This window comes from Dipodomys ordii, unplaced genomic scaffold, assembly GCF_000151885.1.
Source record: "Dipodomys ordii isolate 6190 unplaced genomic scaffold, Dord_2.0 Scaffold205, whole genome shotgun sequence".
Lineage (NCBI taxonomy): Eukaryota > Metazoa > Chordata > Mammalia > Rodentia > Heteromyidae > Dipodomys > Dipodomys ordii.
Window position 1 is genome coordinate 2238013 of NW_012267421.1, and position 18074 is coordinate 2256086.

The 18074-nt window shown below is 44.2% G+C and overlaps 1 protein-coding gene across 1 annotated transcript in view; it reads left to right on the forward strand.

The window, feature by feature from the left end:
• Bmper (BMP binding endothelial regulator) overlaps window positions 1-18074 on the forward strand; it is a 222671-nt gene that overhangs the window by 130546 nt on the left and 74051 nt on the right. The window contains exon 13 of the mRNA XM_013035143.1: window positions 15025-15354. Coding sequence (XP_012890597.1) covers window positions 15025-15354 — 330 coding nt within the window. The remainder of the gene's footprint in view (window positions 1-15024; window positions 15355-18074) is intronic.

Genomic DNA, 18074 nt, shown 5'->3' on the forward strand with positions numbered 1-18074 from the left:
ATAGATTTAATAAAAGAGCTTTCCTTTGAAGATCATGAAATATATAAAGTAACTCAAAGGATGTCTGACTCAGTAGGGCTCAGGAATTAACACAGGAAGAAGAATCTGCTGTGGTTAACACACCGAATGATTTCCAAGCACGTGTTCAAACTATTACCTTTAATCATCCTCCCAGAGGCCCGCTGAGGAAACTCTGTGGATGGCTGCTCTGGAGGGGGCTTTCAGCCTCATTCCTTTCCAGATAAACAGCCTAGAATCTACACGGAAAGTTTTCTTCTGTATCTCCATTAGTGGATACAGAAATGCACGAAATGTTGTTCTTGTTTCTCTGTGAAATGTCTCCTTGTGGGAACAGAGGCAGACCTCATGTAGGTCCGATGATCTTCTCGGGTGCCCTTCAGCTTGGGTGAGCACAGACAAGCAGCATCTGCCAATCACGTTGCCAGGCTGGAGCACAGCTTATCAGCTTTGTACAAACACATGACCAACCTTGCCATGTTATCTGAGTTTATGTTCTAGGAATCACAGAAGGAGGGTAGTGAGACTCGAGAGTGAAGCTGAGTTTCCTTATTCATTTATCATTGTGAGATGTCTGCTCCAGATGATCTTAGAAGACAGGTAACATATCAGAAAGGAAAGAATAAAAATGAACAAGAAAAGAAGGAAGAAAAGAAGGGAAGGTAAAAGGAAAGGAAAAAGACAGAGGCTAGGCATGGTATCATAGAGCAGATTCACCAGCAGCTACGTTAAATACTGGGCTGTGTGTGTGCCATGGGCCTGAGCTCATACCTTCTGTCATCCAAGAGACAACAGGCAGAGAAGAAAGCCACCCAGCTGGAGGGGCACCGAGAGGACACCCGCTGCACCTGTGTGCAGCAGGTCCAAGCTGAGACGCCCCCGCATGAGGCCGTGTCCAAATCTAAATGATATCATCAGATGGCTGTGTGTCAGCTTCCCCTCATGTTCTTTCTATGGGGTCAGCTCCCTTCCTCTCCAGCAGGTCCTCCATCTTTGCTGTTAAATGCATTCTCCTTGGCGAGGCTCATTTGTTCAGGCTCAGTGGAGAGATGGGATGGCTTCCAAGGTTTGAAGCAGTGCCCAGCTCTTCATGCTACATCCGGGTCGACCATCCTGGTCCTCTAGTGATGGCTACAGACCTCCTACTTGGAAATTCCTTTGTCATTATATCTAGGATCTGGCATATACCCCTCTGTTCATTCTTCCGGATTCCCTGTCAAGTACCAACGCTCTTACGAAATATGGGGCTTCCAGAGTAGAAAAACCATGGCCAAGACTGTAGATTAGGGCTGGGGCGTTCTCAAATAAATAAGAGGATCTGTATTTTTTATTGAAACTCAGATTGACCTATGTGCCCTTCTTTCCATGAATCTTGCGTTTTCAACCTCAGCCCAGTTGACAGTTTGCCGGGTAATTCTTTGTTGTGGGGCTGCCCTGTGCATGGCAGGGCATTTAGCAGCCTATCTGGGCTCTGCCTACTAAATACCAGGAGCAACCTGTCCCTCCAAGATTATGACAACCAAGACTTTGCCAGACCAGTGGCAACATTCATGAAGAATGTAGAAGCCAACAGACATTGGGGATGAGAAGTGGTGGTTTGTACCCCAGGTTTCCCCCCCATATGTCTGCTGGCTCAACTCAGCAGTAGAACCATGTGAGCTTGCTGTTTGTGAGTTTAGAATGCCAAAGACCAGAAGCCTTGGGCTTCGCTGGATATATTTTTATATTTTAATTCCCTAACCTGACAAATAGATATGCAGATGTCACTGGCATGGTTGAAAGTTGCTGCCTTTGCTTCCATTGCTAGGTGGCTAGAATAAAGTGTGCAGTGCACTCCTGGATGCCTGCAGTGTGGAGTAATTACATGTGACTTCCGTGTTCGTGTTCACTCCTGACGTGTCTTGAATTATCTAGCATGTGTATGCAAATGCTCCTTCAGTCCTTTGATGGAATGAAGAAAGAATACCTATACACAGATGAAATAGATGACAGATTCCACATCCCTGGATTCTCTGTAGTTGATATGAATGCCGGATTCTTTCTTGCATTCTCTTCTTCTACAATCATGCAATTTCTTCCTCTCTGAGTTGCCTTGGTCTTGGCAGTGGTTGGGGGCTCTTCCAGAACAAAGAAGAAACAAAATAAATGTATAGAGCAGTTCTGTGTAGGAAGCAATAGGGGACACCGATCTGGCTCTTCCCTGAATGGGTTTGGCACCATTGGTCTGAAGGGACAATGATGGTTTTTCAAAACTGGCCAGGAGGCTGGCATGTAGCTCAGTGGCAAAAGGCTTGCCTAGCAAGTACAAAAATGTGCTGGGTTCAATTCCCCAGTACCAAAAAAGAAAAGAAAACTAGCTAGGAAAGCCCTCTTCAATCAGCCCTGTGGAAGGTATGCAAAGCCTTGCTGTCTTTTAGTAGCTTGGGATATACTTTCTCCAATAGAATAGAGTTGAATTTGGTTTGAATGGTTTACTAAAATTTATTTATAAGTTTTTATATTATTATACAACTATTTATAAACACTTTATTAGTACTTCTTAAAATATTTGAAGTGAGCTAAGTATCCTTAAAGCTTTTGGGAAGTGCCATCTTAGGACATTCTCACAGAAGCCAGTCTCTCCTGGCCATGGCTGAGTGGCATGTAACTACAAGATAGTGCCGTGTTGTGGTACTTGCTTTGTGCGAAATGTCCCTTGATAGGTGGAATCATGATTTCCCATCCCACAGTGACCTGAATCAGATGAACTATTTGCTTGCAGAATGTCTGTTTTCAGACTTGGCATCAGAGTTTTTGGTTAGAAATGGGGGTGTGGATGTGTGTAGAAAGAGAGAGGGGCTGCCAGCGTATTTATATGAGAGAATCAAATGTCTCTATCAGCTAAACACCGGTGGCTTCCAAAGGTATCCTGCCCCAATTGTACAGATCACAGCCACCTGAGCCCTAGCCATCAACGGCTCCATCTAAAATGGCAGTTCATGTTGGCTGACAACTGTAAGGTGACTTTATAAACCCTCAGGGGTTAATTTCTAGCTATGTGTCTGCCCAGCTCTCAGAGTATCCTCTCCCTGCACAGGTCACAGGTAGACACCCCAGGGGTGCAATTTGCCTTTGCTTAGGTCCCCTGGGCTTAAGCCTACAGGTAGCTGGGGGCAGGGTATGGGGGGGAGTAAGAGAATCAGAGAACCAGAGTTTTATTAATTTCCCTGGAAAGAAAGTAAACAAAACATTGACCTTGCAACCTGGTTTATGAGAAATGTCCCTGACAGAGGTTCTGCAAATCAGATCAAGTTTTCTGCCTCGGAGACTATAAAGTGTCTCCATGTCCCTTCACCTGACAGGATGTCCTTAACTAAGGAATTCAGGAAAACTTGAAGCAGATGTTTGAAGAATAAGAATTGATGGAGCCTGGTGCTGATGGCTCACACCTGTAATCCTAAGTACTCAGGAGGCTGAGATCTGAAGATTGCAGTTCAAAGCCAGTCCAGGCAGGAAACTCTGTGAGTCTCTTATCCCCAAAAAACACCAGAAACCGGGAAGTGGCACTGTGGTTTAAGAGGTAGAGCACTAGCCTTGAGCTAAAGAGCTGAGGGACAGTGCCCAGGCCCAGAGTTCAAGCCTTATGACCAACCAAAAAAAGAAAAAAAAAGAATTGATGTTACCAACTTTAGCCCTGCCTTGGTGGTACTAAGCTCAGCACCTGGCTCCTTAAACCTGGCCTACAGACTGGTCTGAGTGAACCCCACTGGACTCCATACTCCATACAGAGACCACGCGTGAAGAGAATATGAGGAAATCAGTTTCTTTTCTGTTTTCTGTGCTCTTTTGTTTTAATTGATACCATTACTTTAAAATTTCTGGCTGTGAATCAATGTAGAGTTGAAGGGGACTGAAAGCATTCAGCAGTCATTGGTACAATGTCTGTCACTGTCCACTAATAGCTAGCTTTGCACTCAGTGAGTTCTAACCCCCGTAGAACTGCCATTGGTAGTAGGAGCTGATCCTTGGTGAGTGTACCACCAGTGTGTGTTTTGTGAGTTGGCAATGGTTACCACCACCTCCACCCTCAGCCTCATCGCCATCAGAAAAGAAAAAACTGTGCTAGTAACACAGTGGCAGCGAATATAATGTTTCCCATCTGCTCTATGTCCAGAGATGGTTATGGGTTGCCCAATTGGATTTCATTGGATTCTCATGGCCATACTAGTGGCCATGTGATATCATCAGCTCCAGTTTACAGCTGAGGAAACTGAGGCTTTGAGGTGGGGGTTACTTTGAACTTAGGGACCCTGACTTTCTACCACAGCTGCCCTCAGAGCCTGGTGACAATTACTTCCCTTGCCTCCTTTGTCATTCTATGGTTAGAGTAAAGGAGAGAGGTTCTCAAGGGTCTGTAGAGCCATAGATTGGAAAGCAGTTCTTGATTTAATACTTTTTCTTTCTTTCTTTCTTTCTTTTTTTCTGCTCCAACTAGGAGACATGGACACTCAAGTTCCCAACCTTTTCTACTTAGTAGTATGTCTACTTGTCTGCTCAGATGATAGTGATGGTTCATGTGCTCTGAGCTGGCCAGCAAATAGGCCTGGGTGGTTTTCCATGTCTGTTCATTTTTCTGGTGTTTTGTTGTTTCCCCTTTATTGACAGCTCAAGAAATTGGTAGAAATAAAGATCTCCCTTAAAAAAATTATTTTCTTGGGCTGGGAGGGTGGCTCAGTGGTAGAGCACTTGCCTTGCATGCATGAGGCCCTGGGTTCGATTCCTCAGCACCACATAAGAAAAAAGCTGGAAGTGGCACTGTGGCTCAAGTGGTAGAGCACTAGCCTTGAGCTGAAGAGCTGAGGGACAGCACCCAGGCCCAGAGTTCAGGCCCCACGACCGGACCCACAAAAAGTTTTTCTTTTCTTTTGCTGGTCCTCGAGCTTGAACTCAAGGCCTGGGCACTGACCTTGAGCTTATTTTGGTCAAGGCTAGAGCTCTATCCCTTGAGCCTCAGCTCCACTTCTGGTTTTTTGGATAGTTTATTGGAGATAAGAATATCATGGAATTTTCCTGCCTGGGCTGGCTTGGAATTGCAGTCCTCAAATCTCAGTCTCCTGAGTAGCTGGGATTAACAGGTGTGAGCCACTGGCGCTTAGCTCTCCCTAAAATTTCTTGCAATATTAAAGTAGTAGTTTTAAACTTTAAAGAACTCTGTGTATAATGCTTACCAGAGTGAGAGAGAACAGGATCATCTAGGAATTAAATGAGTGTGTGGACTCTTACTCTGAGCCACCCTCCTACCCTTTCTGGGGGTAGTCTAACAGGAAGAGCTGAGATAGTACCTGCACATTTTTTCTGCTGAATGAATACTTACTAGTGATAATTGGCTTGCTGGTGATGCCTACAATAGATGTAGCAAAACACAGTAATTCAAGTGATTTCTATAGTCCCACTTTTGGGGGCTTATTTCTCAAATAATTAAAAATAAGACCCATTTCTTAAATAATTAAAAATAAGAACAAGGCTCTGAATCATGGAAAGTGGGGGTTTCTGGAAGGACATTTTTTTTCAGTATATGGAACTCTATGTAAGGATTAAGACAGTGAAATAGCATATACTCAGGGGACTAGCAATAACTATAAATTAGACAGTGCCACTGATGAATTAATTGCTCTATTAACTGATAAACACTAAGACATACATTTTTAAAAACCTGTTAAACTCTCAATGAGCTTATAGGCTTCTTTGGGTTTTTGTTTGGGAACATTTTAAAGTAGATGTAGTATTATTGAATCCATGGGTTACCTGAGGGGAGTGGTGGGGTTGGGAGAGACAGGAGAGACCAATGGAAGGGGAGACACTGACCAAGATGCCCAGAACTCAGAAATGGACAAGTTGAAAAATGAACTTCTTTGTACTATTTCTTAAATATAATAAAAGGGATAGTCAAAATAAATCACCTTCTTGCATAGTTTTGAATGAAATACACACACACACACACACACACACACACACACACACACACACACACGGCATCTCACACACTTTAGTCAAGCCACCATCTTAAATCTCAAGAAAGATGTATCTAGGTGTGGTTGAAGTACCTGATGATGGTATACCTGAAATACACCTAAATGACCCAATAAATGAATAATGCAGATCCCAAATTAGACATCTAAAAATATGCTTTGTGGAAATCTCTGGACCCAATGACACATGACTATCATCCACAGGGAGGCAGGTTTACTCTTTTATGTCTCTTAGGAACAAAATGAGATCAACGAAAGTTGCCTCTATACAATTGCCCGTTATATCATAGCTGGGTTTAGAGAATGTTAATCCCTAGTGGACTTTGAGATAAATGCCTTCTGTGCATCTGCTCTTCAAGTCTCATTCTGCTGTGAAGCAGAATGTGTTCACCTCGTCTGAGGTCTGTGATCTAAGGTCACAGAAATTAAAAAGTGTGAGGTCAGTTAATTCTCTAATCCCTGCCATTCTGAAGGCCAAATTTTTAAACACTGTTCGATGAGAAGTCATCGAACAGTGTTTTTATTAATTTTGGCGTTTTGCCTTCAAAAATGTGTGATATTTGCCAGCTTCTCTTTTCTTTTTTTTAAATGATTAGGGATTGAAAGCTGTATTTTCTCACCTTTATAAAAACTTATCTATATTTTTGCGGTTGCTTTAACAAGCTCAGTTTCTTTTTTTTTTTAATGAAAAGTTTCTATTCTTTGTGTGTGTGTGTGTGTGTGTGTGTGTGTGTGTGTGTGTGTGTGTGTGTCTGGTTGTGGGGCCTGAACTCTGGACCTGGGCGCTGTCCCTCAGCTCTTCAGCTCAAGACTAGCACTCTACAACTTGAGCCACAGTGCCACTTTTGGCTTTTTTTCTTTTTGCTTATGTGGTGCTGAGGAATCGAATCCAGGGCCTCAGGCATGCAAGGCAAGCGCTCTACCACTGAGCCACCTTCCCAGCCCAAGCTCAGTTTCTTGTATTACAAGTTCCCACCTTTGCTGGCAATATGGCATTATGGCAACGTGGCTTCTTAGCTGCCCTGTGTATTGCTCTTTGCTGTAAAGTTGATGATCATAGTCCCTTTCTAGGTAAGTGCTACTTGAACCTCATTCAACCACATTAGTGCCTTTCAACTATTGTTTCCTGTTTTCTGCTCTGCCCTTCCATTTTCCTTTAGCACACTGGATCTAGTTTCCTTTTGCTTTTTGCGTTTTTGTCCTGTATAAGTTCACAGTTCTGCCTCTTCCACAACTCCCTCTGATTCCTTCCTCATTTCAATTTCAGAGTTGTCCAAACTTTGTGGTTCTTAAGTCACTCTTAGGCAAGATGCAAATGTGGGAGATCTTTACTCTGGATCATTTGGGGAGGCACATTCTTCTTGGAAAGTACTGCATTTGAATTGTATTCACAGTTGCAACTTTTGATTCACCAAATTGTCTTTGTTGGGAGTTGGCTAGAGGGGTCTTGACTCTTTCCAGTGCCTAGTTATTGACTGAATTCTGGCACCACCTTCTCCCAGCTGCACAGGTTTTGAGCCTTAATGTTATTTCTCATATTTCTGGCATTTCTCTCCCCTGTTGCTAATCAGTCATCAAGTCTGGTTGATTGTCTCTTTGCGTTGTTTTTCTAATAAATAATTTCCTTCTCATTCCCACGGCAGCCAGGCCCCCAAACTATTGCCTGCAGCAAATCTCTATCTCCTCTTCAACTCTTTATCCACATCCCCATTAGAAACCAAACCTGCAATTCCCCCGTGTTTGTTTTAGCAAATGCTAGAGCTCAGGGGTGGGTGGTCATGAGTAATATTTCAGAACAAGGCCCTGTGATTAAAGAGGGAAATTCGAGATAAAGCACACGTACATGTTTCTGTGCTGTTCAATCCTCAGGGCTCTTTCCATAGCAACGGGCATAATGGCAGTAGGCATGCTAGACTCTCTGGAGGGTGATGGGGTCTGCTGTGCCTTCCAAACTAAGTTGCACAGCTTTGAACAAGATTTTACTTGTTTTGGGAGTACAAGAGGCAGGGTTGATGTTTCATGGGAACCATGTTCAGAAATGTGGATTCTTTGAAATGTATTTAAACATCTCAAGCTGGCGACCAATCTCAGGTAGATTTATTTCGACAACCGGAGCATCTCCCATCTCCTGAAGCAATGCCCCACTCAAGACAGATTGATCTCTCCCTCTTCTTACCCAGATCTGTGGTTTAGTGGTTTTCTTCTTTTGGCCTAGTAGACTATCTTCTTCCTGGCCTCCAGGAATCTTCCATATTAACTCAATTCAGGTCATGTTTTCAGTAAACCTATACTTTATTTGTTTGGTTGTTTTCGTGTCACTGGGGATTGAACTCAGGGTCCTGTGCTTGCTAGACAGGCCCCAAATCCTTTTGTTTTTCAGATAGGGTCTTGTCCTAACTTTGTTTGAGCTGATATCTGGCCCTGATCCTTCTACCTCTGCCTTCTGAATAAAGTCATGCCCTTCCAGTCAAATCTACATTTTGTATGTCTCTTAGAGTCTTTTATTTTTTATTTTTTGGTCATGGGGCCTGGGTGCTGTCTCTCAGCTCTTCAGCTCAAGGTGAACATTCTACCACTTGAGCCACAGAGCCACTAACTATTTTCTGGTGGTTAATTGGAGACAAGAGTTTCATGGGCTTTCCTGCCTGAGCTGGCTTTTGAACCAAGATCCTCAGATCTTAGCCTCCTGCGTATCTAATCACTTACAGTCTTCTTATTCATCTTTATTTTAGTAATCAGTAATGATCTATTTACTGGATATGCATAGCATTTATAGTAATAAAACTAGTAATCATCTCTGCTCAGCTTGAGGACAGGTGTCATGTAACCAAGAATCAATTATATTCTTGGTACATTTAACAACCCAGCAAGGTAGTTGTCTTTAGATTTATGTTTTAGGACTGAAATTCCCAAGGAAGTTTGAACATGATGCTATAGTCACTAAGCAGCAAGACCCAGACAAACACAAGACTCTCCTCAAAGCTATACCAGGGTACCACAAGGCACACTTGTCAAACAAACTCTTGGCTCATCAATGAGGGCAATAATACATTCAGCACAGAGATGAGATGAGGACTAAAAGAGATAATGAAATATAGGATTTATCTGACATGGTACCTGGCATAAACTGCATCTTTCATACTAGTTATTTTGCTAAGTGTCTCAGTATCCTGTGGATACTGTAACACATCATCACAAATCTCGTGGCTTAAAATAATATGCATTAATTATCTTACCCATTTTGGAGATTAGAAGTCAGAAATGGGCCACATGGCAGGGATACTCAGGAGAAGTGTCTTTTTCTTGCCTTGTCCAGATTTTAGAGGCTGCCCACATTCCTTGGCTCCTGGCACCTTCCTCCAACTACAAGACCTGCCATGGCAGGTTGAGGTCTTCTCATGCAGTTTCCCTGCAGGGTGCCGCTGCCTTCCTCTTTCACAAAAGACTCCTGTGGATGGTCTAGGCCAGGTTCCCCATCTGGGCCAGCTGTGAGCCTCCTCACTTCCATCCCCACACAGCCTTCTCTGTTGACAGGAAATCATCCTTTCCACAGGCCTTGGGCATTCGGATATCCATTTCTTTGGGGACATTATTCTACCTATTACACTTGGTCTTGGGCTTAGGACCTAGAGCTCATATTATTTTCTCATACTATTCTGACTGAATTTTATCATTTTTGATTGAGACAATCCTTTTCAATATGCTAAGTTATGAAGATATTGGACTTCCAGAGAAGGGAGATAACTTGATGTTAAGAGAGCAATATGATTAGCTTTCTGTGACTCTATGTATCTGTCTATATATGTGTGTATATATATATGTATGTATGAATGTGTGTATGTATGTATGTATCTGTCTGTCTACCTACCTACCTACCTACCTACCTACCTACTTACCTACCTACCTACCTACCTACCTACCTACTTACCTACCTACCTACCTACCTACCTACCTACCTACCTACCTACCTACCTACCTACCTACCTACCTACGTATTCTTCTTATACAGTTCTGTACTAGGTACTTCTAAGTGTCCATAAACTTTATATGTAAGAAGCTTAAGGCCTGATTAAGGAGTAAGTATATACTATAACTATCAACTAGGGTAAAAATGGATTTATCCTTAGTGGCTTATGCTTTTGGTGACAGGAAAAGTCAATGGAAGTATAAGGAATGCAAAATGTCCCAGACACTCAGAACCAGGTGGCCAAATTTGCTTCCAGTATTTAGAAGAAGGAGGTGACTTCTTGAGGGTAAAGGCACAGTAGTCTGTGTGCCCCACCACTGGCTCTGAGAGGAAGGGCAATCTTGGGATCTGTGGTGAGAGTTGGGTAGACACAGGACCAGATGAAGGGTGGGAATGACCTGGGTTCCAGAGGACAAGCCAGGAGGATCAGACCTGGCTTGGGCCTGAATTTATTTTAGAGCAACTCTTTTGAAGTTAGAGAGACTCCCCCTCCACCCTCCCATGCTCTTTTGTCTGATGTCTGTGCATATATAGAGTCATGGAAAGATATAAAAGCAAAATCATATACTCATCAAAATTCCTGTGCAACTGTTTCAAAAATAAGTTTTTTTACATACAGGTTAATGACTGCTTCTGGTCCTTCTAACAGAAAGAAACCCATTAACCTGTCTCCCCCGTGCCCTTGCCCATCCACAGGGAAGTTAGAGGGAGTTCTGGGTTCAGGAAGCCCAGGATATATGCTTACAGGCACACAGGGACCACCTGGGGGAACATCTGTTGGACCTCAAGGACCTTTTGGGCCATCAGTTCTGGATGACCCCTCGTGCAAGGCCAGAGCTCTGCACAGAGAGGCTCACACCCACAGGAGTCACACTCCTTTCTACTGGAGTCTCCCTTACTGCTCAGGAGGAGCCCAGGGAACTGTATGGGAGCTGGTGTCTCAGCATTTCCCAGCCTTTCCTCCTTAATCTAGACTCACCATTGCCTTGATTCTTACTCTTCCAGGCTTCCCAGGATCCCTGAACAACCTAGTGACCAAGAGTCCCAGGGCCCTGTTTTCCTGCAGTTGTATTGAGAAAGGTTTAAAGCCACCCACGGGCTTCCTGGTAGTCAGAGCACCACAGTGGAAATGTACTGACCCATGTGTTGGCAAAGCCTCTCCTCTCTGCAGAAGTAAACCACCACAGTTCAAAGTTCTTCTCTGAGTTCTCAAAGCCAAACGTGTATGAATGACTGTAGAAATCTTGTGATATTTTATGTGAAAACTAGGAAATGAAATGTCATGTCTAGAATTACCTTAACTATGTTAAATAACAACACACTCTTCTCTCCAAATTGTAGGCAGTAGTTAATTCCTGGTGCTTCTCTTTTGTTTTACTTTTTGCTTCCTTAGGCTTCTCTGGTTTTGTTTTGTTGTTATTTTGGGGAGGAGAAGGGAGACTGTGCTGTTTCTATTCATTTCTTCTTAATAACATGGACTTGAATAATTTTCCCTTAATTTTCTTTGACGGATGTTTTGAGAGTAACTACAGCTCTCAGAGGAAAGGCATTCCATTGGAATAAATACATCCACAGTCAAATAAACATACCCAATGCACTTAAGAGAAAAGCATTGGTGTTACATTTTCAGAGGCAGCAATTTTATTAAAGTATGTAATATCAACATGATGCATCTTGATCCAATATTTTTTATCTTTTTAAGGCCAACACTGCTTCAAAGTATATATAGTCATGATAAACAATGACATCTAAGTGTAAATGATAATTAAACATACAGACAAGAAAGAGTAAACGAAATGCCACATGTAATTCCATTACCTATGAGAAAAAAAAATGCATTTTCCCCCCTTTTCACTGCACTAGGATTTGAACTCATAGTCTTGCTCTTGTGAGGCTGGTGCTTTTCTGCTTGAGCCATGCCCTCATCCCTGTTTTTCACTGCTTCTTTTGAGGATGGGGACCTTTTCTTGTCTCTGGTGCTCACCAAAACTGTGAGCTGCCTAGTTTAGGCTTGCTAATATCACAGACAGTAGGCTCACACCACTGCATCCAGCCTCCCTTTGTGGAGATATAGTCTACAAGACTGGCCTGGAACTGCGGTCCTCCAGTTCTTAGCCCTTCAAATTGTTTAGGCTTGCAAGTATGTACCAATCACTGTGCCTAACTATAGGTAGAGAAGGGGTCTTGAGAACTTTTCTTTCTTTGACTGGCCTCAGACCATGATCCTCCAGTTCTCAAGCTACCCAATAGCTAATATTGCAACAAGTGCGAGCTACAGTACTTGTCTTAAACATATTCTTACTAATATTTAAGTTTATACCCTTCAGATCTTTTTTCCCTAGCCATCTCTTTGTGTATACATAAGTAGGTCTAACAATTTGACTTCAGGACTATGACAGGAAGTTGTACCAGGAGAAGTGGGCATGTTTCTCTTAGACACCCCAGGCTAGTTTCAAGATGGTTTGTTTATATATGTCCTCTCTCTGTCCCCCTACTCTGGGGCCAAGCTTTCCAGAAGAGTGTGACTGGACATCTGGACATCTTGGACCAGTGCTCATTTCCTGGGGTCTGCTGGGAAAATAGTTTTGTGAGGACACGCTTGATTTTTGTTCCCTGAGTGTTCTCTGGACCTCTTTTCAGCAAGCTGGTTTCCGTGACCCTCAGATTCTCACTTTCGGACATTCTCCAGCACACGTGTTCGTTGCTCCTACAGGATCTGGCCGGAGGAGCTGGCGGTACCAGGAAAAGGGGCCACGGTTTCAAAATTCCTTCAGCTTATGATGCAAATGTCCCTGACTGCTGCACATAATTCTCCGGCATCTCCACAGTCGTGAGATTTTCTTGGCCTCTTCTTTCTTGCTGTCATAGAGAAGAATCATCCTGATTTCCAAATGCTTCTCTTCTATAAGTTAGGGACTCTTGAAAAATATCTCTCCTGACAGCTGGGTCCACGCATGCTTTCCTTTGCTCTGGTCTCTTTGCACCTCCCCACGGCTTCCTGCGATCTCTCAGCAACTCGAGGCAGCTGACTTTCTGTTGTTTCCTTGAGGTTTGCTTTGTGTCCCATAATTGGTTCTCTCTGCACTTACCCACATTTTGACTCTTGAAAACAAGGCAAAACCAAACCAAAAAGCATAAGGAAGAAAGGAAAAAGAGTTGTCACTTATGGTTGTACCATCAAGAAGTAGTCACTGTTTATAACCTCAGCGTGTGTAATGTTTATTTAAAGAGAGTTAAGATCACCCTGGAGTAGAAGAATAGAAATCCGTACAGTCGATTTCACATAAAATGCTTGTGTGTTTCCCCTGTCATGAAGATGAGCCACAACTTTGTCTGTGACTGGATCAGTCATTTGTTGAATCTACTAAAGTGCTTAGTGTTCCTTTATAATCAATGGGGATTCTAGACTTACTGAAAGAGCACTGGAGTACGCTGCAGCTGCTGTCATGAATGATCGTTTTGATGTGGTTGTGGCTAGGGAAGGCAGGGACAAGATTGGCCCCCTTACCCCCATGCCTGCTCATAATGGAGAACTCAGTATCCTCACGAGTAGAACTCCAGCCCCACTGTGGTGCTTGGCATTTCCACATTCATCTATCACAAGCTCAAGAGCCTTGCTTTGTTTTGAACTTGCTTGCAAATAAAGGTGGACTTAAGGAATCTGATGAAGACCCATCTCTTGGGTTGCATTACCATTACTTGGGTTAATATTCAATCCTTTCATGGCATGTGGTAGCTTTAACTCCAAACTCTCATTCCTATGATGGCATCTCAAAGACCTGCCTTGAACTCAGTCAAACCCAAAGCAGCATGTTTCTTCCAGGGATGGCTTCTACTTGTCAGACTGTGAGGGTGGTGTGTAATGGACAATAATGGACAATAATGTCAGTTGCAGCCCATGTTGAGAAAGGACTGTGGTACACCATGGAAGAGCTTAGGAGGGCTAGTCAGGTAGATGTGTAATTAAGAAGCTGGAGCCAAGCTGAGCATTGGGTGGCTCACACCTATAATCCTAGCTACTCAGGAGACTGAGAACTGAGGATTGTGATTCAAAGCCAGTCTGGGAAGAAAAGTCCCTATGAGACTCTTATCTCCAATTAATCACTCAAAAACTGGAAGTGGAGCTGTGGCTCAAAGTGGTAGAGTGCTACCTTTGAGTGAAAGAGCTCAGGGACAGTGCTCAGGCCCTGAGTTCAAGCCCTCTGACTGACAAAAAATAAAGAAGCTGGAGCCATGAATAACGTCCAGCAAAAAATGGTAAAACTGGGACAGCAGGAAGCACAACCAGTAAGAGAGTAATTAAGAACAGAACTGGTGGTTAAATTCAAATATTACTTCTTCTGCCTGTTCCCCAAGTAGTCCCTTTTATATATTTTATTTTATTTTTCCTGTGCTGGCAACTGAGGCTTAAACTCAGGGCCTGGATGCAATCCTTAAGCTTTTTCACTTACCACTTGATCCACAGTTCCACTTCTGGCTTTTTTTTTTTTTTCTGCTTTGGAGATAAAAGTCTCTGAGATTTGTCTGGCCCATCTGGCTTTGAACCAAGATCCCTTCAGATCTCAAGCCTTCTGAGTAACTCTAGATGTGAGCTTTAGGCACCATCTTAAGTTCTTGACTTAGTCAAATGATGGTGCAGTGTCATTTCTGTTGTTCCTACTTGTTTATGTACATCCTGCTGATATGTATGTGGGTTATGAATGAAGGCCAACTCTTAATTGTCTGCAGTAACTTTTACTCATGGAAGCATGTCCAGGCTGTAAACTAAAGTTGCTTTAGAAACCCAGAGATGTTATAAGTACCTTTTAAATGTCAATGTACTAAGAAACATGAGTTTATTATTACTATTTTTTAAAACCTAGCTTTCCTTTTACAGTTGATTTCCTTGAGTGCCCCTCCTACTAAGATCCTCCCTTAGCTGCCACCACCCCCCCCACCACACACCCCTAGTTGATTACTGGGTGGGGACCTGGTTTTCCCATGAACCCTCTTCGCACTTGTGACGATATTTTATCTCTCGCTCATCCGCAGAGCCTGGCGTCTGCACGGTGTTCGGCGATCCCCACTACAACACTTTTGACGGACGCACATTTAACTTTCAGGGGACGTGTCAGTACGTGTTGACGAAAGACTGCTCCTCCCCTGCCTCGCCCTTCCAGGTGCTGGTGAAGAACGACGCTCGCCGGACGCGCTCCTTCTCCTGGACCAAGTCGGTGGAGCTGCTGCTGGGCGAGGGCACAGTCAGCCTCCAGCAGCATCTCACCGTGCGCTGGAACGGCTCGCGCATCGCGCTCCCCTGCCACACCCCCCACTTCCACATCGACCTGGACGGCTACCTCCTCAAAGTGACCACCCGAGCAGGTGGGGCCTCCGTCGCCTCCTCTCACACTTTGCTCCACTCACACCGCCAATGCTGGCCCTCCTGGATACGGTGGCCCTCGGCCTCTGGCTAGGGGCCCCTGAGACAGGGAGGCACCCAACTACTGGCCTTGTGTTGGAGATGGCACCGCCCTAGGTCACTGACGCCACCCCTGGAGCCTTACGTGGCACCAGGGTCACGAAGAGTTTTGCCTCCACATGCCTACATCCAACAACTTTCCATCCTCCTTCTGAAAACAGAAATGGTGCCTTCTAAATCATCTCTGTCCAGTTTCCTTGCTCTCCCAGGGCTCTGATGTCCAGCTTGGAAGTGCTACTTCTGTGCAGTTACACATCTGGGAGAAAGAGGGCTTCCTTCTGAGCATCTGTCCAAAGTGTGCTCAGAGGAGGGGCGGGGTCCTCAGAAGGAAACCTCTTAGTGTCAGTGGTGTTCAACACAAACACAAATGCCCTCAGCAGCAGAGTCGTGGGGTCCGCTCCCGCTCTGGTGTGCTGTGCTGGGGAGGATGGCACCTCTCCTGTGGGGGTGAAGATGGCAGTATGTATATGGGGGGGCGGAGTCCTGCCCACTCGGGACAGGAGGAAGGTTGATGGCCAGAACCCTTGTCCCCTAGAGGTTGCCTAGGGAGACCAGCTTTGGAAGTGCAGCCCTCAGCCCAGCCCTTTGCCATGTAGAGCTGGGGCTGAGGCTCTTTCTTGCTACCTCATGCTGCTGTTGGTCTACTGGGCATCAATTTTTACTCTCTGGGTAGACATTTGCTCTTGGCTAGTAGTAGTGGTCCATGGCACTCACTCCTGTGTCTGTGAGGTGCTTCAGGAGAAAAGCATTGTAGAAGTCCACTTCGGCTTCTGCTTCTCATCTGCTGAGAACAGACTCAGCACACAGGAGTGCTCACAGTGAGTAGTATCATGGCATCAATCCAGATCCAGTTCCCTGGGTTGTCAGCATCTAGAAGGGAATCATTTGAAACAGCTCTACCAGGCACCCTGGAGGGTCTGTAGAGACCATTTCTGTTGGAACTTCAGAATCCTCGTCATTGTTCCCCTTCAAGCCAAAATATATTTTGATAAATGGATTTTAAGTCCATGGCATGGCAGTGTAGTCAAAGAAAGGAAAGTAGCGTAGGTGAAGTCCTGGGAGGTTTTATTCAGTGAGTAAATCATCATTTCTACAAGACAATGTTAAGGATTCATGCATGGGGAAGTTCAGAAAAGGTGAAAACCTCCTATCTTCACCAGGCAGGTATGCAAAGCTCTCCTCATTCATCTAGAAGGATTATGTCCTGTTCAGGACAATTCAGACATCTGTTTTTGTATCTAAAAGACACAGCACCCTGGCAAATACAGATCCCAGCTCATTTCTTTAAAGGAGGCAAAAGTTTGGGGCCCAGTGTTAAGTAAGCCCAAGTGTTATATAGAAGTAATTAGAAGCACCTTGTCTATCTGTTTGCCAGCCAGCAGAACACAAGGGAGTCCACTGATATGGAAATTATTAGTCAACCCTGGGCTCCTTTCTCAAAGGACTCCTGGGTACTGGAGATTACTCACAGCCCAGGAGGTTCCATGCTGTTTCATGCAGGACTGGCAAAGCCTCTTCCTGAAGCTTCCATGTCATAAAAATGAACAAGAGGATGAGGCAGCTGAGAAAACAATAATAGATCATAAATATCATAATGAGATTAGTGAGTTTAGCTATTCAAAACCTTGGATTCCATTTTATATTTTCTTTTTTTTTTCCCATGTCTCTTCCCATAACACCCAGCTGAACAATTTTCTGTAGCCTGTAGCACACAAATCATGCAATATTCCTCCTTCATTCCTAGGGATGAAGCACTTGACTTTCACTTTGCCCTTCTGGGTTTCCAGACAATTGTGCTTCAGCCTTGTCTAGCCATGTCCGATTGAACTACACCTTAGGGAGAGTTTCTTCATCATCTATTGTCTATTTGAAATATCTCCGTATTTCCTTAGAGTGTTGTTCTTTGGTAGTGTTTTGCATTATTCCATAAGCTTTGTGTGATCAAAGGGTACTGTCTTCAAAGCGCCTGCTTCCTTGTAGCCTGTATCTGGAAGGGGAGCGGAGGGATGGCTCTTTGCACCTGTGGTTTACAGATTTAGTGCTCCATGATTGAATCTGGCAGAGCATCAGTGTAGTTTGGGTGGAATTAGAATGCCACTATTTACCTGCTACCCTGGAACCAAGGGTTATTCGATTGCACATTGCCCCAACACTTGGCATTTAGCAGACATATGTGTGTGTGTGTGTGTGTGTGTGTGTGTGTATGTATGTCTGTCTGTCTATCTATCTATCTATCTATGCACCATCTGAGCTTTCATCAACTCTACCTGATACAGTTACCTTGGAAGCAGTGCACGAGGAACTTGGCCTTGTATTTCATTTTTGGCCAGTCTGGACACTTTGAATCCTGCCAGTGCATCCTGCTTCCCATTCCCTTTGGGTGGGGGATAGATCAGACAATCCTCCATTTTTTTCCACATGGCTACAGTGTATCTGTAGATTTGGGGTTTGTTTTGGTTTGGGATCATGGCTGCTTTGGTTATTGTCTATGAAAAGGGATACAAAAATCTACAGGTCCAAAAGCAAAGAACAGGACGCACACACCCCAACCACAGCCTGAGCGAGTGGGCTGGCGGCGGCTCTCCTATCTGAAGGGTGAAGAGCCAGGTGGGGAGCAGAGAAC